A 23,531-nucleotide genomic window follows, 5' to 3' on the forward strand; every position below is an offset into this window, starting at 1 on the left:
GATATTTTAAAAATTAACATTTTGAAATAAAAAAGTAAAAAAAATAAGAAAGTAAAAAAATTTCTGGTGATTTCATGGAGATAGTTATGTCTTCCCCAGCTCAGTTCTGAAGTAAAGTTACATGACAGCAAACAATTACACCTGAAGTAACAGCACGTTAAGGCTCTATGTTGGCTATGCCCCAGGTGAAGTCAGCCTCAAGGTAAAGGCAAAAAGAAAACATACATATATTTTTGGCAGTAAGGAAGGAGAACACCTTTAAAATCATAAAAAGTACAGAGATGAAAATATAAACAAGCTTGAAACTCTTAATGCCAATGGAATATAAGGTAAGACCATGTTTTCTCATTCTCTGTCACACTGTACACGTACTCCAACTCTATGGCTACCCAACCCACAGGTGCTATTCCAAACAATTCTTTAGCTTTTCTAACCATTTAATGCATCTCAAATATTAAGGACTTTTGTCTTCATAAAGTCTATGCAAAACCACTCAACACTGCAGCAATGGAGTCAAGAACTCCTAGGAGTAAATAAAAAATATTCCTCAATTATCTGTACTAAAGAAAGGAAAGAGAATATGAATAATTCAGTATCCTATATAAGACAGGTCCTCAATGTATATTTAAATTTTATCATGTTAATGACTCCTCAAAAGAGGCATTCCAGCCTTCTGCTAACCAATACACATTGACATCACCTTTCAGTTATTCATAGTGTTTATTTATTAATCATCAGCCTCACTCCAAAAAGACTGATGGGGCTTAAAAAATTTATGTAGTATAAAAGTACAAAATGAAGATACACTTCAAAAACAGTTGGGGGGAAAGAGTAAGAAAATAAAATACAATCAGAGTTGAGATTTCTACACAAAACACAGTTAACTACTAAAGTCAAAAAAGTAAAGAAGGCTATTAGCTTCTGGGCAACCAAAGTAAAGAGGAAAGCATCAATCTTAAGATTTGCAGAAGCCACAGATATTGGCAGTTTCTGCCAAGAGTATCATCATTCCCTTAGTCTTGGTTCTCCAAACATCTATATGTCTTATCTCTCAATTAGTTTTAGCCAATTTTTAGGATTAGGAACTATACCAGGATATCTTATTGTAGCCTACACTTGCCCTCGCACAGACCTAATATTAAGCCCTCAATAAATACTAAAATAAACTGTAGGGGAAGGTGACCTAGAATCAGGCTAACTGGGAAAAACCAATTTGGCATTAAAAGTGCAGACATCTGCAAACACTGAGTTAAGAACTGTCAAATGTACAGAAATTCTTTACCTGAAAAAGTGCCAGTAATAATAATACTAACACTAAGATATGTATACCCACAAACACACACACAAGGGAGAGTGGTAGAAATCACTCTACTCAAAAAATTCCTTTTCAAAATGTTTTAGCAAAAAACTGTCTCATGGAATTCAGAAATATAAATCAAACATAATACAAATGATATTTTGGATTGCCTTGCATGTTGATTTTTTTTTTCTTTACTGAGCCATAAATGTAATTTTAAATGTATTTTTCTACCTAGTCATACATGTAAAATAATAAAGGATGAAAGAGTAGAAAACCTGGATTTATATCCAAATCAACTAGTTGTGCAACTCTGAGCAAGTTACTTAACCCCAGGATTCTCACAGAGTAATTGACAAGACTAAATGACAATAATATATGAAAATCCTTGAAAAGCTAAAAATGCCATAAAATATATTACCACAATAACCAAAAGGAAAACAATTACTGGCAATAATTGGATTTTTGTACTGGAGGTTCTTTACAGAGTTCATTCCTATATAAACACTATCCCCAATTTCTATTTCAATGCCTTCCCATTCTGTCATATAGTTTTGAAAAATGTTAACCCACACAAACACATTTTCCCTACATACTGCTTCAGTTACTATGAACTGGAAAATACAATTTCCACTATTAAATGGCTCTCATCAACAGTAGGTGAGACAGTGGTTAGATTTATGTCCAGTCATGGCCTCTCCTATATTGGGAACACCTCAGATAATGAATGAAGACAATGAAAAATAAATCTGAGAACTTCAAGTTTCTGATTCAAAACTTACTGCAAAGCTACAATAATCAAGATTCTGTGTCAATAAAAAGAAAAGAAAGACTATATGGTACTGGCAGGCATAAGTATAGGCATACAGATCAATGGAATAAAATTTAGAGCTCAGAAATAAACCTTCACATTTATAATTCATTGATTTTTCAACAAAGATGTCAAGACTATTCAGTGGTGTTTTCAGCAGATGGTGCTGACATAACTGGGTATCCAGACACACAAAAAATGAATGTGGACCTTTACCTCACGCCATATACAAAATGGATCAGGATCAAAATAAAAATTTTAGCTAAAACTAAAAAACCCTGAGAAGAAAAATATAAGTGTACATCTTTGTAGTACTGGATTAGGCAATGGTTTCTTAGAAGTAACACCACACACACAAACAACAAAAAGAAAAAAACAGGTAAATTAGACTACAACGAAATTTAAACTTTCGCTTCAAAGATCACTATTAAGAAAGTAAAAAAAAAAAAAAAAAAAACCTACCCACAGATAAGGAGAAAATATTTGCAAATCACATACCTATACAGGACTTGTATCCAAAATAAATAAAGAACACTTACAACTCAGCAATAAAGACAAATAACTCAATTTAAAAATGGACAAAAGATTTGAGTAGACGTTTCTCCAAAGAAGATATAAAAGTGGCCAAAAAGCATATGAAAAGATGGTCAACATCATCAGTATATTCATCCAGGTAATGCAAATCAAAACTACAATGACATATCACTCCATACCTACTAAGATGGTTATCGTCAAAAAGACAGACAAGAACAACTGCCAAGGTTGTGGAGAAACTGGAACTCTCAAACACTGCTGGTAGGAAGGTAAAATGGTACAGCCACTTTGTAATAAGTCTGGCAGTTCCCCAAAACGTTAAACATAGTTACTCTATGACTCAACAATTCGTATAAACCCCCCAAAATGAAAACATATGTCCACACAAAATCTTGTACACGAATGTTCACAGCAGCATTATTCATAACAGCCAAAAAGTGGAAACAATCCAAATGTGCATCAACTGATGAATGGATAAATAAAATATAGTATATCCACACAATGGAATATTATTCAGAGACAAAAAGATAAAAGTACTGATGCACACTACAACATGGATGAACCTTGAAAACATTATGCTTCATGAAAGAAGCTAGTCATAAAAGACTACATTTTATATGATTCCATTAATACAAAATGTCCAGAACAGGCAAATCTATAAGAGACAGAACAAACGGATACCTAGGGCTTGAAGTTGAGAGTGCTGGGAGGAAATGGGGAAGGAGTGACTGTTAAAAGGTTTGATGTATCTTTTTGGGGTGATCAAAATGTTGTAAAATTGACTGATGGTTAGACAACTCTGTGAATATAGTTACACAACTCTGTGAATATAGTAAAAGCCACTGAATTTTACGCTTTAAATTACATCTCAATAAAGCCAATTAGTTTTTTTTTTAAAAGTAAAGCAGAGCCTGTGTTCAATGAGTAGATCATTGAAACATAGCAATAAAAAGTGAAAACTGCTCTTATAACTGAACTACATCCTTTTTTAGTATTTCCTCCTTACACTTCTCAATTACTAAATCAAAAATCAAAAGCCAAATGAGTCATTTTATCATAGTCTCTACTTCCAAAAAGTAGTAAGGATCTCTGTCATTTCCATTCTCATGCAGTTAATACAAACTTGGACACAGATCATGACACAATTTGCGTTTAGTTTCCCTACAATACAAAAGAACAAGTTACCCTTTGGATGACAAAAGTCTTAATTTTAATTTGGAGATTTTTCTAGCTAACTCCCAGTTTCCCACTAGCATCAAGGAAAGGGAAATGAACATATCAGCACATTTACAGATTCAAGATCTGTGCTTTTGACAATTTGTGAAGAATCGTGATAGTCACGACATACAGTCATTTACAAGCGGCAGCAATTTTACCTATTAGGACTCTGTAAGGATGTAACATGAATTTTCCTGGCTCCATCCAGCTAAGCTGGTGTGCAAGGAACTGAAATAGTAAGCAATTCTAGACCAGTAACTCCAACTCAGCTGGCAATACGAAAACATTTACGGATCTGAAGAGACCTCAGAAGAGAGCCTTTGCAAATGTCATGGGTCAATTATGTTATCCACCATAAGAGTTGAAACCAAGCAAAATATATTCTACTACTTACAGGAAATATTCTAAATATACAACCAATTTCACCCAAACTATATATAATTTTCTATGCCAATGGCCCTACAGACCTATGATTTTACGAACAGAAACTTTTTTCTTAGGTGTATCATGAAGTTTTGTTTTTAAACATTAACTCAGGCTTTAATCGGAAAAAACCCAAAGATAACTGAATCCAGTTTTTAAAAAACTGTATTATTGCATTTTTACCTTAAAGACAACAGAAAAAGTGAAAATTGAAAGATATATAGGCATGTTTCCCATAAGAAGAAATAATTCAACCTATTATCAAAGTTTTTTTTGGATGCTTTAAAAATATTTAGATTCAAGAAAAAAAATTTAGATTCATTCAAAACCTGTAAGAAAAAATTAATACCACAGCAGTCCCCCTAAAAATCCCTTACATAAACATATCCATCTACACTGAATGATATAATCCAGAAAGACTTTATATTCCCACCATGTCTAAATGACAGACTCACAGAATACTTACACACATACTAGTTCCTCCCATATAATTCCAAGAATTGCTTAACCGGGCATCACATAAGAGATGCACCAAAATTCAGAGATGCCATCTCTAACCTGACAAATACACACAACTGGCCCGTACTAGTCTGTTAAGTTTCCAGAAAATAAGAGTAAGCCACACTCTAAGTGGAATGTGACACACAACCATCCCCAATGAGACAATAATAGATAAAATACCTGTTCCAATCTGTCTAAACAGGTAAACCCATAGATGTTCCCTCATACATAATCTTATCTGTGATAGTGAGCTAACAACTACCCAGGCAACCAAAGGGCAGGATTTAGAGAGGGCTGTGTGCTGGTAAAGGTAATAACAAAGAGAGTACTAGGGGAATGTGATTTTGACTCCCTCTACTAGGCAGATAACTTTAATTTAGTATATTTCTATAAATTAACTCATTAATTTCTATAAATTAAGTCATTAGGACACAGATGAAGGCAGCACAGAACTTTTAAAAATCAACCACAAAAGCACTATTAACTTTGTGCCAAAAATAAGTCAAACAAAAATTATGCTCTAACTTCTCTTTCTGAAGATAGTAACCGCATTCCCACTGAAATAAAGATGGGCAGATTTACTATAAACCACAACCAAATATTTGACACCAAACAATCCAAAGGCCACAGTAATCCACTTAACAATCACACTGACATCTATATTAAGTAGCACAAGTACATAGGACTTGTAGAACTAATCACCACTTCCCAATCAGCCACAACATAGAGGATCCTTTGCTTGCCAAAGCGGAGCACCACATACATGAAGGTGGATATAATCTTTATCTCTGCCTCATCCGGTTCAATCAACTATTCTGGGATCAAGAAAAGGAGCCAAAGCCACTGAATCACAAACCTGGCTTCTAAAGCAAACTTGTTAACTATCCAATCTTCATACCATTAAATGAATTTCCTTGCAAATTCCCACAAGCAGGCAAATTAACCAAAGTAGATATCTTTCTACAATGTTATATATCAATTATATCTCAATAAAACTGGGGAAAAAAAACAACGAAGTAGGTATCTTTCCTAAAACTTACCAAAGGGCTTATTATGTGTCACATCCACGTTTTAAAACGCTTCATTTATAAAGAGTTTACATGACCAGTAATGATACCATTAACTGTGGCTTAATGAAAAAGTAAAACTCCAAATTTCAGACATTATAAACTTTTCTTTTTAACTTTAAATAGAATTGGTTTAATTATTTTAGTTTATTTAAATAATTGCCATTATGTAATTCCTTTCCTCACACTTGTTTTCATGCATGTTTATAATACACTGGTTTAATCAAGCTAAATTATTATCCGTAGTAAGTTAAAACTAAATTAGACTAATGTATTAGAAAATAATACATCTTATAACGAAGTTGCAGTCTAACCATCACATAATATTGTACGTGGATTTCATTTATTAAAAATGAGCCTTAAACAAGCTCATTAAAACAAAGTAGTTTATTTTGCCAGTAATTTGTTGTCAAAATTTAAGCAAATAAGTATATAAACTAAGTTCATATATTTACCAATTTAGTTGTAAAAAGATTACAAAAATAATATATGTGGTTAAACTACTTTTTTAAAAAAGATTCAAACCATTAAAATGAATACTGTCACAAGAAACAAGAGATTTTAGGTTTCATTCAAACTGGAGTTTTTCCACAATCAATGCATTTCCAAGAATTGGTGACCAAAGCGACCAATGATTTGCCATCTGAAAATGTCTTTGATGTAACAGTCTTAAGTGTGATAAAAAGTCTTTCTGTTAAACAGTTTTACTTAACAAAGAAATATTTGTTCTATTTGAATAAAACATTCTTTGATTATTATTGCAAGGGTATATACTGTAGATGACTCTCATACAAAGAACATTAGATTTACCACAAACATAAAAAGCCTTATTAGAACTTTTCCTACACAAGTTTCCAACTAGCCAAGTATCAAATAGCCATGTGCAAAATTCTCACTTTCATTAATATGTAGAGTTGCTATCTTTGCTTTCACATAAAAATAAGATCAGTAAAATCAGAAATCATACCAAACAATAAATTCTACCTTCATTCAATATTAGCAACATATTCCTGTAATCTGCCCTCTCACCTTCAATCCACAAGACTACGAATTTAAACTATGGAAACGCCATGATGGCCTGGTTCCAACACTGACCTCATATCAAAACAGAAAGAAATGTTTTATATGAGACCAACAGCCAATCTTCCAACTATTGCATCAGACCCAAGATCTAGTATAAGGCAGGAGGTCATTTTTCTCTTCTTCCTCTATCTACCTGTATATCATTAATCATTTGCAGGCAAGCACTATTACTTCTTATAAATAAACTCTGACCAGAAAATTGAAGAATGCGGTCATAAAGGAGAGAGTTTTAAATTTAACATCATTGCCTCAAATCACCCATTCTTACTTAGCTACAGCCGAGAAATAATGTAAACCATGAAAAAACAGTTCAATGTTCCAGTACTTTTAAAAATCAATTTCCAACAAGGTAACAAGTGAATTATCAAATAGCAAATATTTTAGCCACACTATTATTCTACCATTAAAGAAATCATTTAAGGCCCCAACACCTATTCCACTGAAAAGTAATTGTATTTGTTACTCTATAATTTCATTATCTTATTGTTATTGCATTACTCTGTTTGGCAACCCCACTATACCTCTACAAACAGACTTGATAAGTATTCCATTTCTGCACAGAAACAATAGCCGTCCTCCACAGTCATTTAAATTCAAACTACAATGATATTTTACTAATCAAATTACAACAGTTGTACATCAGACCAATGGTTCAATTATACCTTGCGCAAAAGATACAAATAAATAAAAATCCGTAAGTACTTACCTACAGTTGGGAGGAGGGTCCAACGTAATCTCTGCAAGTTCCTTTTGAATTCTTTAAAATAAAGACAAAGTTATGTTAAAATGTCTTCACTGTCTTAGTAGTTCACTAAAATGTTATACTTTTACACAAATATTTCCCATTTGTATTTTTTTTGAAATAGTAATACCAAATAAATCATCATATATAATAATAACCAAGCCATAACTTCTGCCTTGATTTTGGCAATGCACCTACAAAGGGTAAAAAGATTGCCCATTATCAGTACATGCAGCCTGTAGAAACAACATTAAAAACTTCATCTAACCAGGACACCTGGGTGGCTCAGTCCGTTAACATTCGAACTCTTGGCTCAAGTCATGATCTCAGGGTTGTGAGCTCAAGCCCCATGCCCAGCTCTGTGCTCAGCAGGGAGTCTGCTTCTCTCTCTCTCCCTCTGCCCCTCCGCACCGCTTGCCCACGTTCTCGCTCTCTCTCAAATAAATAAATCTTTTAAAAAACACTTCTCTGAACCACTGATAATAACCAAAATTTCTAGTGTAAATTAGATACCTTTGTCACATTATTTATGGATCATTCCAACTTCTGATTTGCACTAGAACACCTCCACATAAGACAGAAAGATGATTATTAAGTTGAATCCAAGCATTCTGAGTAATCCAATCAACTGGTGAAGAAAGAATTATCAGGATCTCATTCCAACACCTGAAACTGCTACCCAAATATACATGGTATTCCTCCCTGAAGCCTCTAGGTTGGAGCAGATTGAGAATTTCCAATCTGACACTATTCCTTTTGCAAGAACTATCCTAATAATATGTGGATAATCATCTTAATGTCATTGCATTGCAAAAAGAACTTTTTAAAAAATCTCCTTTTGTCCTCGTGTTATTTTTTTACTTTGACTTTTAACTGCACCCAACCCCTTATATACATATACAAAGGCTACATTGTTTTATGAGACTAAGCAATCTCTTAACTATCATTCATGCATTATTAAACACAGGCTTTGTTAAAGCAAATACAAAAAAAATCCTCAAAACCACTTCTCCTTTGCTTTTTAAATATGAGGATTTGCTAACTGGACACCTGCTATCTGGTAATTATTGTGATGGTAAATGGATGACAGGTGACTAAAGTACCTTAAAAAATAAGAACCTGAACAAAAACATTTACTCTCAAACAATTTCATTCCACATCTTTTTCAATACAACGAACAAAAATACAGAAATAGACATGACTCCTCCAAGAGGATTGGCTTCAATTTCCTAAAGGAGTTGAATGCTACTAACATAATTTTCACTTTTCTAAGCCATGTGATTCAAGGTTGGGGACGCATTACGAAGCTGAGCAAGACTAATAAGTTCAAAACCAAAAAAACTTTCATTTTAATTCTGCTATACCATTAATTGAGAGTTCTTGATAAAGACTGCTCACATCTGCATCCTCTCCCTCAGCCTCAATTTTCTTCCTATAAAATGAAGAGGTTTATTCCCCATCCTATAAAATGAAGAGGTTAACTAGGATTTGTTTTATCTTTAAAACATGATTCCTTCTAATACGGATTCTGTGATGTGTTCACATGCACATAAAGTATATACAGCCCAGGGCCGACTGGGTAGCTCAGTCAGTTAAATGTCAGACTCTTGGTTTCGGCTCAGGTCATGATCTCATGGGTCTTGGGATCAAGCCCGTGTAGGGCTCCATGCTCGGTGGGGAGTCTGCTTCAAGATTCTTTCCTGCTGCCCCTCCCCCCAACCGCACAGGGGGTAAGGTATATGGTCTCTCTCTCTCTCTCAAATAAATACATCTTTTTTAAAAAGTATATACAGCCCATAATTAAATGGGAAATCTCAAAGATCTGATACTGGTAAACACCCTTTATGAATTTCACACAGAAGTCTAAAACAGGTACTTCAAAACTAACCGAGTAAGTCAGATTAATGATAGCAAACTGAGCACACACACATTCACCTCCCCCTCCTTCAAGATCCTATTTGGGGCAGGCAGGAAGGAGCAGGGAGGCAAAATACTGAAAGTGCAAAAGGGAATAAACAGCAAAGAGAAGGAAATGAGAATTTCAGTGTACTTCTGGAGGACAAAGCAGACAGGTGTAAATTAAACAGGTTGAGACAGACAAGAGGGGACTGCAGAGTGCTTAAGAATATAATAAAGACACATTATTGAAGGGTGGTGGGGAGAAAAAGACAACCAGAAATCCCAGAAGAAAAACACCTGTGTAAGAAAACCATAGACCAAATATGAAAGAAACTAAAATGTAAAACTTTTTAAATCAAGTAGCAAATGTTAAGGGGAAAAAATGAGAGATTTGATCTATTTGGCCTAATGTTATGACTCGTTGGGTATCCTAGAGATCAAGACTTGTAGGAAATCTAATCCTAAAATTCTGTTTGATCTGGCACTGAATATTTAGTTATAGTAAATGCACTGGCAATTTATTGCTCGTTTACTTACTGACAACACAAAGAAGATGCATTGTAGTTGTGCTATGCAATGTAAATATTACTAACCTTCAAGGTGTAAAATTAAGTGTACCTAACTGAAACCAGTTTAAGATGGAGGCAGAATGAAGGTATTAATATCCCCATTTTACAAAGTAGGGAACCAAGAAATACTGTTGAAAATTGAAAGAATAAGGGGACGCCTGGGTGGCTCAGTCGTTAAGCATCTGCCTTCAGCTCAGGTCATGATCCCAGGGCCCTGGGATCGAGCCCTGCATCAGGCTACCTGCTCGGCGGGAAGCCTGCTTCTCCCTCTCCCACTCCCCCTGCTTGTGTTCCCTCTCTGGCTGTGTCTCTCTGTATTTATTTATTTGAAATAAATAAAATCTTTGAAAAGAAGAAGAAAGAAAAAAATTGAAAGAATAAGAAATAGTGGCTTAAATATATTATTTAGTTATGAAAGACAACCACTACTCTTTTTTTAATGTAACTATCATTAACTGGGAGGAGGGAAACGGAAGGAAGAGTAGGTAAACAAGCTACATCCTCAAATTTCATAGCAGAGAGTCAAAAGATATTATTTAACAATTCAACAAAAATAGGGTGCCTGGGTGGCTCAGTCGTTAAGTGTCTGCCTTCAGCTCAGGTCATGATTCCAGGGTCCTGGGATCGAGCCCCACATCCGGCTCCCTGCTCGGCAGGAAGCCTGCTTCTCCCTCTCCCACTCCCCCTGCTTGTGTTCCTGCTCTCGCTCTCTCTCTCTGTCAAATAAATAAAATCTTCAAAAACAAAAACAATTCAACAAATAGATGTAAGTACTGTATATAATTTAGAGTTATGCAGAAACACCAACAGAAGGACTAAAATCAGAGATGGGTAAAGGAGTTTGCTTCAAGGGAATAAAACTGGGATAGGGAAGGTATGTGGACAGAAAAATGTTGCTTTCCATTAAAAATGTCTCTGTAGTGCTTAATTAGTTACTAGAAACATGAACGACATCTATGAATTGTTTTTAAACCAAGAGGACCAAAAAAATAGCCATTCAAAAGAGCAAGCTTAAACTGTCAAAGAAAGCTTTTTAACAGAATTTCTTTGGGATTTTCAAATAACTCATCTTGCTCCATGCTTACACTGTCCCTTTTGGTTTAAAAAATTGATAAATCAGAGGCGGCTCAGTAGGTTAAGCATCAGACGCCTGATCTCAGCTCACGTCTTGATCTCACAGTCATGAGTTTGGCTCTACATTGGGCTCCATGCTGGGCATGGAGCCTACTTTAAAAAAAAATCAATATTCATAATTTTCTATTAAATGATTCTATAATGGAACTTGAACCCCTCTGGATGTCTATAATTCCAGATCTAATTATTCAGTATAAAAACCAATTTATTGATAAACTTGACAACTCTAAGCAGTGAGTCAATATATTAAAACGTATTTTGTGCCACACCTAAGAATGGTTATATTTCTCGACAGAAAAGATTATATTAAGAATTGCTATTTAAACAGTTGCAAGATGTCCCGCTGCTTTTAACGACAGCAATTCAATTCTTTCTCAAAAGATGTGATCATGGTATGTATTAAGTTTCTCAGTCTTGACATGTGGGGTAAGGAAGGTAGCTATTTCAGGCACTGTCTCTTAGGGTGAGGAAAAATGAAAAAGTATCAATAATTCACACTTACAGCATACTTTTCACATGATGATTTTAGTCTATTAAAAGTGAACTAAATAAATCTCACATATTTCTCTAAATATTACTGTTTTATCATTTCCCATTTAAAAGATAAGGAAACTAAGACTAGTTATTGTACACTGGTAAGGTTAAAGACAGGTAATTATCTTGCTAAGTCAAACAAACAAAGAGCCTCTCTCTTATCAGAACTTGTAAGACAAAATTATTTCTTTAGACAAAAATCAACTAGACAATTGCCTAAATTCCCAATTTCCATCCAGCAATGCCACTTCTTTGGTTATTATGATACAGAAGTCAGTAATTGCACATAGTTACTGAAACAAGTCAGAAGCAAAATACAAACTAAATTTCAGTTTGTAAGATTTAACCTAATACCTTAACTGTTCCAGGAATGGTTAAGAGTACTGCATGTGACTGTCATTTGCTAAAAAGAATGGAGTGGGGGGAGGGGAAGAGAAATAACAATCATGATTCATTTAGACTTAAATGAAGAATATAGTATCAAAATTACACAAAATGGAGAAGATATGAAGCACTCATTTTAACATCAACACATTGGATTAATGGTTCAGAAAAATGAAGCAGTACATAAGTACTGACATGTTTAAAACACACACACATAAAAAAAAAGTAATAAAACACACACATATTTCAGGCTAAAGAAAATTCAGTAACTCACTCAGGTCCAAGTAGAACAAGAATATTTGGACATAGTGATTCACAAAGATATTTTCTTAGCAGTTATTTAAAAACAAAAACAAAAACAAAAAAACTTCATCCCACCAAAATGACTTTCTATACTCTACAGACTGTATTCCTTGGTCACCTGAGAATTTCTATTCTAACCAACTGAATCAACTGGTCAAAATCTTCAAAAATGAAATTATTCTCAGGAAGAAAAACATCACACCATTAATTACTAAAATATTTTGAACTTCAAAGTAGTGGGCGCCTGGGTGGCTCAGCCAGTTAAGTGTCTGCGTTTGGCTCAGGTCATGATCCCAGGGTCCTGGGATTGAGCCCCGTGTTGGGCTCCCTGCTCATTGGGGAGCCTGCTTCTCCCCCTCCCCTTGCTCATGCACTCATGCTCTCTCTCTCTCTCAAATAAATAAAATCTTTAAAAATAAATAAATAAATATATAAATGTCAAAGTAGTATCTGAATTAACCTAGAAAACAGAGTCATTGCAAATAATAAGCCTAAAGTTTAATTCTGAATGGTGATATAAACCATGTATCTGTGATTTTTAAGATACCATCAATTAAATGATTTTGCACATCAACTGTAAGATGCATCCTGATTTCAGAAACATTAAGAAGCTTCTATATGTACATTTAGAACCAAGAAGGTTAAGTCAGTACAAAAGATATTTATGAAGAGTTCTACTTCATTCTAATGTAGAAAACTAAGAGCCGATATAATAAAGGTTTACGCTGGAACACACAGGAATCCACCTTTCAACTTAAAAATTTAGTCTAAAACCAAATAGCATTCATTCCTAAAACATTCTATTATGTCCAGTAAAATCACAATGTCTACTCCAAAGTTAATTTGGAATAAATGTGATTTAAAATTCACATTTACAGGGCACCTGGGTGGCTCAGTTGGTTAAGCGTCTACCTTCGGCTCAGATCATGATCCCAGGGTCCTGGGATCAAGTCCCGCATAGGGCGCCCTGCTCAGCGGAGTCTACTTCTCCCCTCCCTCTGCCGCTCCCCCTACTTGTGCTCTCTCAAATGAATAAAAAATCTTTAAAAAAATAAAATAAAATTCACATTTACAGATGTATCAACACTTGAAAGCAGTGCAGTCAATTCAATGACAAGCTCAAAATAGTTATTTTATTGAACTGACTAGTCAATTTAATAAAATCATCAAAATTTGTCACTGCCAGACATAGTCCAACTACATACTTGTGAACAGGAGTGATACAGGTATTATCAAGAGAACAGACTATGATAAGAGTATGCCAATGTCTTAAGAAACAAATTCTTGCCAAAGAGCAAAACTTGATTAAAGATGTTACTATAATCTTCCTCTTCACTCAAAATAGATGAAATTAATTTATACCATTATTTAAATAAAATACCTACTTAAATGTTGCCTGTATCCTACCCTACATTACTTTTCTGTAATACTTGAAAACTGAGATTTTTTTTAAGAAAACATGTTTCTACATGTTTTCTACATGTTGTACAACGCTACTAAATGCCAGAACCTTCCTCTAGAAGATCTCCAAGTGGTATATGGGTGACAGTATCTGAAGTGACTTAATCATTTATTTGACAGAGAGAGAGAGTGAGCACAGGCACGGGGGAGGGGCAGAGGGAGAGGGAGGAGCAGGCTCTCCACGGAGCAGGGAGCCCATCATGGGACTCGATCCCAGGACCCTGGGATCAATGACCTGAGCTGAAGGCAGATGCTTAACTAACTGAGCCACCCAAGCGCCCCTGAATCTGTGATTTTAAAATTGTGATTCATGACCTTCCTCTAGAAGATCTGTAGGTGATTTATCTGAATATATCTGAAGTGACTTAATCATTTATTATGGATTTTAAGTATAAAAATGCTGCTTTCCTCTGATTTTTTTAAGTTAAAAGAAAAAGCTTAATTCTTGACTCTTCCTTTCCCCCAATTTAGTTGATAGTGGAGTTATTTTATTTTTGTCATCTTTGCTTAAGTTCTAACAACTGAGAAAAAAAAATGAGAATCATGAGGGCAGACACCCACGTCTTTTATTTATTTATTTATTTATTTTAAAGATTTCATTTATTTATTTGACAGAGAGAGACACAGCGAGAGAGGGAACACAAGCAAGGGGGGTGGGAGAGGGAGAAGCAGGCTTCCCGCAGAGCAGGGAGCCCGATGCGGGGCTCGATCCCAGGAGCTGGGATCATGACCTGAGCCGAAGGCAGACGCCCAATGACTGAGCCACCCAGGCGCCCCCACCCACGTCTTTTAAATTCATCATTATATTTACAGTGCCTACCATAGGAGGGTCACATTATTTACTTACTGGCTGCCTTAGAACCTTGAGTTTATTATAGGGATTGGATCTTCCATGGATATTAAGATCCCACTATTGGGGCACCTGGGTGGCTCAGTCCGTTAAGCGGCTGCCTTCGGCTCAGGTCATGATCCTGGGGTCTTGGGATCAAGCCCCACATCTGGCTCCCTGCTCAGCGGAGAGCCTGTTTCTCCCTCTCCATCTGCCTGCCACTCTGCTTACTTGTGCTCTCTCTCTCTCTCTGTCAAATAAATAAATAAAATCTTCAAAAAAAAAAAAAAGATCCCAGTATTTATCAGAATATTCAAAGTTAGAGGTAGTTTCAAAATAAAATTCTGATTATCGTTAATTGGTTTTTATTCAGATGAGAAGTCTTTTCCATATGGTGTCATTTTATAAGAGATATTTATCAGAAGCAGTGCAGAGCTTGAACTCTAGAGGTGGGGTCTGGGTTTGATTATAGGTTCCGGCATTTAATAGCCTTGTGATCTTAGATACATAATTTAACATTTCTAATCCTGGGTTTCCTTTTCTGTAAAATGGAGATAATAATGGTACCATCTTCGTAGGGCTGTTGTGAGGACTAAATGTGATAAAACATTTATTTGGCATCTAGTAATGTCTCATACACTGATGCTGTCATTTATAGACCCTGTGCCAGTTAAAGTCTTGTAGATATATATTTTTTTAAGATTTTATTTATTTATTTGACAGAGAGAGACACAGCGAGAGAAGGAACACAAGCAGGGGGAGTGGGAGAGGGAGAAGCAGGCCTCCCACGGAGCAGGGAGCCCGATGCGGGGCTCGATCCCAGGACCCTGGAACCATGACCTAAGCCAAAGGCAGCCGCTTAACTGAGCCACCCAGGTGCCCTGTAGATATTTTTCAAGTACACTTGATAAACTTTAGGAAAATGAGATATATGTTAGCCTTTGAGGACACAGTGCTGTTGTTAAACTAGAAATACTCAGATGCTGTGATTACATGCATTTTGTAGTAACTCAAGAAAAGCACTTTGCACATAGGTGCTCAATTGCATGAAATGTGCTATAATTGAAGAACTAAAGATTTTGTGTAGAAACATGTTTTCTTAAAAAAAAAAAAAAAATCTCAGTTATGCGTCTGCCTTAAGCTCAGGTGATGATCTCGGGGTCCTGGGATCAAGCCCTGCATCAGGCTCCCTGCTCAGCAGGGAGTCTGCTTCTCCCTCTGCCTCTCCCTCTGTCCTTCCCTCCCACTCATGTCTCTCTCTCTGTCAAATAAAATCTTTAAAAAAAAAAAAATCACACATTCACAAGAATGAATCTGTCAGTGGAGGGATTCCTTCAGCAAAGAAGCAACTCTTCCTACAGACAATATTTCCTACTTTAACCAATGCAATAATACTGATTTCTATTATGTGCCAATCAGGCACTTCTTGGATTCTTTACACACACACCATCTCAATACTACATCTTTTCCCCTACTTAAAAGGGTGGGGAGGACTACTTTAAATACGTAAACTATACTTTGTTTTACACACTGTAGTAAAATGAAGTAAAAGATGATCCATGTACTTGAAAAAATTCATGCAATCCTCACTTTCACACAAGGTACATTTAATAATCTCTCATAAGCAGAATTTGGTCTTTTGATACATCACTCAAGAAATATGATTTTGAGGGATTTTATGGTGGTACTCCCAAACAGGGGAAAAGGCAGACTTCAAGAAGCAGACAGGAGTCTTTGCTAACTAGCAATCAAGGGAGAACTGAGCACAGAGCCAGGAGAAGCACTATCTAGACCCTACTCCCCACAGACCTGGCCAGCCCATCCTCTCCTTTTTCTGACAAGCTTAAGATGCCACATGGAAACCCTTACGATCAGAAGCTGAGGACTAAATTATAGTTTCCTCGTGTATATGCAGCCACACTCTGTACCTGAGTGTCTCTTACCCACCCACCTGAAGCTCCTTTCTTTCATCTGGATGCCACATTTTCTCCATTCTTACCTTTCTTATCCACACTAACTCAACCCCCCATTTCCCAGCAGCAGGTCATTCTGTGTTTTGGCAGCAGAGGAGTCAGGTCAGCCAGCTAAGGCCTCCAGACTTGTGTGGTGTGACAGCAAAAACAAATGGAAACCTTTTCCCCACACTGGCATGTTCGAGCATAAAGTCTTAAAGTTTGAGGCAATCTGACTTCCACACAACTCCTTCAACAGAAGTCAGGGATCAGCAACACGCTTTTGGGAAGGGGACAACTACCACAATCGACTACCCCTTGGAATGAGTTGCTGACCACTCACTATCACTGCAACATCTCTCCCTAGAAACTCATGCCACATGGAGGCCTGAGATGGTTCTTCCTGATTCTGTGAATTGACTAGGCCAGAGGGAAACAAGGTCTGCTAGACCATAATGGTTTTTGTTCTTCAGGAAAGGACCCCCTAATCCATACTACCCAATAAAATATAAAACTACCATTCAACATTCAGACATTCCACTATGCTAAAACTTACAAAATGCTTTCACTATGCTTCCTATTTGGTATCTTTTAAAAGGTATTAGAACATTAAACCACAAAATCAGGAAAAACTGTACTCAATTTAGTCTACTTTTAAATTATTTTCCAAGAGATTTGCTATAATTAAACAATATTAAAGCATATTTCTCTCATCATAAGCAACCGATGTGGCAAAAGAGAATCATTCAACTATCTACCTTCCAGATCTATTGTCTAGAGAAAAAAAAAATCTGTATCAAGATGGATCCACTGCCTTATATAATGAAACCAAGATGTATCTGTTGAACTTCAGCATTTCTAACTTCACTAACAGGGAGTAGTAGAAAATACACATCATTCAACAACTATTTTAATAGAATCCTACTCACTGTCCTGTGTTACAGAAAAGAGTAAAATATTTATGGTCAAGTAAATCAAACTATCACACTTTTACACACATTTTCCTATATATGCTCAATTAATAATACATAAACACATACAAACACACTATGGATATATATCTTTATGAATCTGCCATACTGTTTAACTGACTTTAAATACTAAAAAGTTTGGGACGCCTGGGTGGCTCAGTTGGTTAAGTGACTGCCTTTGGCTCAGGTCATGATCCTGGAGTCCCGGAATCGAGTCCTGCATCGGGCTCCCTGCTCAGCAGGGAGTTTGCTTCTCCCTCTGACCCTCCCCCGCTCATGCTCTCTCTCTCTCTATCTCATTCTCTCACCGAAATAAATAAATAAAATCTTAAAAATAAATAAATACTAAAAAGTTCATATTGCCTACAATTAAAACAATGTAAAAGAAATAATCTTGAAAAAGAAAGAAAAATCCATTAATTTCATGGTCCACATCCCAGAAAAATGATTAAATACAACAGAAAGATAGAACTAAAGACAATAAATTGATACTAAAACTAAACAGGGATAATAATTGAGGTACCTTTTAGCACTAGTCGACAATTTAGCAGCTGTTTTGCTGGATATTTTTCCCTCCTTTTTCTTGGGCTGAACTTGCTCTCTTTCTGGTTCTTGCTGAACACTTTCACGTTGGTCTCCATCAGAACTTCCTCCACTAGTGCTTGGACTGTCATCAACTCTTTGTGCCTCAGTGGACATTTTAGATCCTGGATTAAAAATCAAAGATCATTTATTTAGTTATGGGAAGACTACCTTTAGAATAGAGAGAAAGTGAGCCTCAAAGTAGAAGAAGTAAAACTAATACACAATGAATACAGTGGTCACTTACAAATCAGCTTTGCGAGTTGCCAAAACTTTTCTCTCAAAATGCCCTGAGAAAGAAAATGAAAACACACAGAATATATATACAAAATGTTCATAGTAACATTATTCATAAAGCCAAAAAGAGGAAACAACTCAAATGTCCACTAACTGATAAATGGATAAACCAAATGTGATACAGCCATACAATGGAATATTATTCAGCCATATAAAGGAATGAGGCACAATACGTACACACTACAACATGAATGAACTGTGAAAACATTATGCTAAGTGAAAGAAGCCAGTCACAAAAGACAACAAACTGTATGATTCCATTTACACGAACTGTCCAGAATAGGCAAATCCACAGAGACAGAGAAGTTGATAAGTGGTTGCCAGGAACTAGGAATGAGGGAAAAATGGGGAAGGACTGCTAATAGGTATGAAGTATCCTTTTGGGGTGATGCAAATGTTCTTAAATTAGGTAATGGTGATGTACAACTCTAAAAATTCTGAAAACTACTAAATTAAAATCCTCCAAACTAGTCAATTGTTATCTTCTGATAACAGAAGAACACAAAAGAACGCAGAGGCCCACATGATTCTAAATAAAAACTGAACCACATGATGGTGTCAGCATTGATCGAGCAATATACCAAGCAACTGTGTTTCACAAGAAATGGAGACTGTCTTGAGAGGCTGAAGGGCTCTTTTTAATTTTTTTTCCAGTCTTGGATAAAATATCCCTGAAGGCTTTCAAAATTCCCTTTGCTCTGAGTTCATGCTCCCCAAGCAGCTCTGATTATCAACTCAACTTCCTCAATACCTTTAGCAGATACAAAAAAATTCTAGTAAGTGAAAAGGGACATCCCTTCTCAACTATCATCCCATCATAATCAATTTCTGAGTTTGATTTCTATGAATACACCCCTTATGACCAAACTAGCTTAGAGTGTACTGACAAATTCAAAACAAAACTGACAAATCAATGCCCAGACTCTAACGAGCCTTGTGCTCACCATGTTACCGTCACCTAATAACCACTTTGTAAAAGAAAGATACCTCAAATAAAGCACTGTTTATTACTATAATTAGTAATAAATAGCTACTTGACGATGATGAAAATTCATCATCACCGAAGATTTAACTTACAGCTTGCTCTAAATCTAAGTGATTTCATAATACAAATCTTTAATGGATTTAAATTTTTATCATAAGACAAACCAAAATGCAACGTAACAGAATGAAAGAATCAGGAAGCACAGAGAGGTGAAGAGTCAACAGAAAATACTGTATGCCTTCCATGAGACATCACACAAACACACCACCACCCCTCTCAACTCCATCGGCTCCCATCCCCCATGCCAAACAAAACAGATCTGCACAAGCCACTCTGAAAGACATTGACAGAGAAATCTGACTGCTCTTCTACCTATTCTGTAAATGGAGAGCATCAGTCTCCACAGCTGTGACACCTTTTATGAGCACTAAAGTCACTTAATAGAATACTGAAATTTTATATCAGTATGTTTCACGTCTAGCTCTAACAGTCTTAACATATTTCTTGCTTTTTTTTCATTTTTATTTCACTTTAATTCTTACCCTTGGATTTAACATTGATTTTTTTTCCAGCTTACTTCTTTCAGTTAAAATATATCAGAAGTTTAAAATCTAGTAAGTATGTATATATAAGAGCATGTTAGAGCAGATGTGCATGGAAGTAAGAAAGAGAACAATTCTCACGGAAAGGTCCTTGGATATAGCAAAATGCTGTTGGCAATATTTTAAGAAATGTGAAATGAGTGAGAATTCATTTTAAACATCCTAAACCAGAAGCAATCCATTACATGACAAATATATGGAAACCTAAATGAAATGAAATTCTATTTTACTGAACATGGAGCCTCGGCTTAATAAACTATGCCTACAGTTTCAGTTATATATTATATTAGTTATATATATCAAAATATATATATATTTATACAGTTATAGGTATATATATACACACACATTCTTTTTAATGTTCTTATTTATGTACATTTGCATACTAATAATGCAATGAGCATATAATTACTTTAAAGATTACTCAATGATTCAATCTGAGCCATAATCTGAAGTAATCTGAAGCCCAAATTTCAAAAATTGCTTCAGAATATCAGAAAACTAAAACTAGTCTCTCTAGAGAACTATTAAAAAATACTACAATGTGGAACCTGGCTGACTCAGTTGGTAGAGCATGCCAACTCTTGATCTCGGGGTTGTGAGTTCAAGCCTAATGTTGGGTGTAGAGATTACTAACTAAATTAATTAATTAATTTTAAAAAACGATTAAAAATATCCAAATAGGGAGTGAGTGCTAATAGGGATGGTGTTTCTTTTTAAGGTGCTGAAAATGTTCTAAAATCAGATAGTTGTGATGGTTGCACAACCTTGTGAATATATACTAAGACCACTTAGTATACTATATATTTTGAAAGGGTGAGTTTTGCATTATGTGGATTATAGCTCCACAAAGCGGTTATTAACAAATGGGTTTGGGTCTCAGTGTGTTTGGCTGATGGAGTTTAGAAAACTGACAGATCAATAAATGAATGGAGAAGTACTGAGTATGTGGATACTAAAAGAAGGCCAATAGAGGGTAAGTATTAAAAGAAATTCTTAACTGAAGAAAAATTCTTGAAGTGTAACATACATACAGAACAGTACACAGTGAGTGTTGGCCAATGAGTTGTCATGTACTGAACACACTTGTGTTACCAGTATCCAGGTCAAAAAACAGCATATCCGCCTCTCCTGTCACTACCCTAACCTCTAATACCACGTCTTGCCCATCTTTGAACTTCACATAAATAAATTATATGATGATATACTCTTAAGTTTTGTTCCTTTCCATAAAAAGAGAAACCCAGAGGTATAATTTCTATAATTTCACCATAGAGAAAAAAATTTTATTTCCACTTTTGACCTCAGATACTTTATTTCATCCAAATCTTAACCTATAGATGATAAATTCATCTGACACCACTAATAACCACTACAGAAACTGTTAGAAACAAAGTTTTCATATCTTTTTCAAATATCAAGAAAAAGGCAAATTTACCCTGATTTTGGTTTTTAAATGCCTAATTTTAGAAAAAAGTATTGGAAAAAAATTATTGCACCACTCAGGTGGTAACTAATTTTTATGAAGAAAAAGCAGTCCACAAGCATTTTAATTAAGTATAAATATAAAATTGGTGTTTTCTCTTTCCAAAGTATAAATGAATAAAAAGTCACGAATTAAAACTCTTTAAAGTTATCTTCTAAATCAGCATTTTAAAATTATCTTTAATATCAATTCCTAATTAGCTACTTTGATCAAATCATCTAATCTAGAAGGAAGATAAACTTAAATTCCAAGGTTATAAACATAGAGCTCATCTTCAATGATCACTTTAAAGCTAATAAGACATTTAGGGCGCCTGGGTGGCTCAGTTGGTTAAGTAACTGCCTTCGGCTCAGGTCATGATCCTGGAGTCCCAGGATCCAGTCCCACATCAGGCTCCCTGCTCAGCAGGGAGTCTCCTCCCTCTGACCCTCCCCCTCTCATGCTCTCTGTCTCCCATTCTCTCTCTCAGATAAATAGGTAAAATCTTTAAAAAAAAACCTAATAAGATATTTAAATCTATATTTTTAAATATAGACTCAAAGTAAAACTTGGCTTCTAACCATAAAATAGAAAGACAGACTTTCCTCAAACATGTGTTAAATTTAGAGTTTAGATATTGTTCCTTCTTCAACACACAAATTAAGCCTGTACTACCTATGTACTCTGTGTGGTAATTACAGTCCTAGAAATCAGCAATATAGTAAATGAAATTCACATGTTCCATAAAAATGAAATGACTCGGTTATAAACTGATAACGTAAAAGCAACTATAGTCACTTCATAAATTCGATTACTGCTCAGATAAGACTTATAACTGTTTCTCATGTTATAAAACTGCAAAAGCAATGTTCACTTGAGCTTTTGCAACAGGAAAATGCTTAATTCTGTCATTTAATATCTTGTTATTTGTCTTCCTACTCACATTTCTAAACTTTTCTAAAATGTAAAATAAAACACAATTTTTGAGAAAAAGGTGCTATGTTCCGGGGGAGATAAAATGGGGTATGACATTATATGAAAACACTCCATCATCAGCATCAACCCACATACAAAACGCTAAAGAGCCAGAGCATCCAAATCGCTGAGACAATTATTTAAATTCCAAGGTCCAGACTGAATTATTATCACATATTCAGAAACACACTTTTTAAAGAACAGGCGATAAAAAAAAACTAAGAAGAGCTTAAAATCTTTCCAAAGCGCTAGATAATCTGAAGGTAAACCCTAGGTCTTCCTTTTGTACTTTTAAATAAAAATATTTGAGTTGACTCTCAAGAATACACAACACAAAACGACGAATCTTGAAAACATGCAAATAGGTCTAACAGCCACCGAGCACAGGATGATGTCTTTCTAAAGCGGCCTTAATTTCCTTAAGGGAAGATGGATTGGACATTTCTGGTTGGTCGTGGGAAAAAAAAAAAAAAAAAGCCACAAGAAGCTATGCTTCATCTTCATTAGAAATGGTAAAGGGCAAAAGGATCAAAACATTATGAGAGAAGAGAGGGGGAGAAGTGGAAGGAGGAGGGCAGAGGGAATCCAGTTTCAAACCAGGCCAGTGGGGGCTGCAGAGAAGAGAAAAATGGGCTTCGGCTCCAAACTGTGACAAGCGCTAGGCTTCACAAAAGACCAATACAACACACACTTCACACCAGGGTATACACAAACACAACCCACAAGGTCTTCCCCAGGAGGGCCACGGGGGTGCGGCGGCGGGGGAGACAGACCCGGCACTCACCAGGAGAGACACCATGTGCAGCAATTATGCAATTAGGGAAAATAGCAAAAGATCAAGCCGGGCACTTTCCACCGTGACATTTATCCAGTACTTTTGCAAAGACTTAGTTCCAGGATGCGGCTGGGAGAG

General features: G+C 35.7%; 1 protein-coding gene across 2 annotated transcripts in view; it reads right to left on the minus strand.

The window, feature by feature from the left end:
* The window catches only part of UBE2E2 (ubiquitin conjugating enzyme E2 E2), a 351,397-nt gene that overhangs the window by 327,361 nt on the left and 505 nt on the right, over nt 1-23,531 (minus strand). For both annotated transcript variants that reach the window (XM_006735242.3, XM_081825770.1), the window contains exons 2-3: nt 18,236-18,419; nt 7,641-7,691 (exon numbers count right to left, since the gene is read on the minus strand). In XM_006735242.3, the coding sequence (XP_006735305.1) occupies nt 7,641-7,691; nt 18,236-18,411 (227 nt within the window). In that variant the 5' untranslated portion in view covers nt 18,412-18,419. The remainder of the gene's footprint in view (nt 1-7,640; nt 7,692-18,235; nt 18,420-23,531) is intronic.

Source organism: Leptonychotes weddellii, chromosome 1 (genome assembly GCF_054177405.1).
Source record: "Leptonychotes weddellii isolate Sample4059 chromosome 1, ASM5417740v2, whole genome shotgun sequence".
In the NCBI taxonomy this organism is placed as follows: Eukaryota; Metazoa; Chordata; class Mammalia; order Carnivora; family Phocidae; genus Leptonychotes; species Leptonychotes weddellii.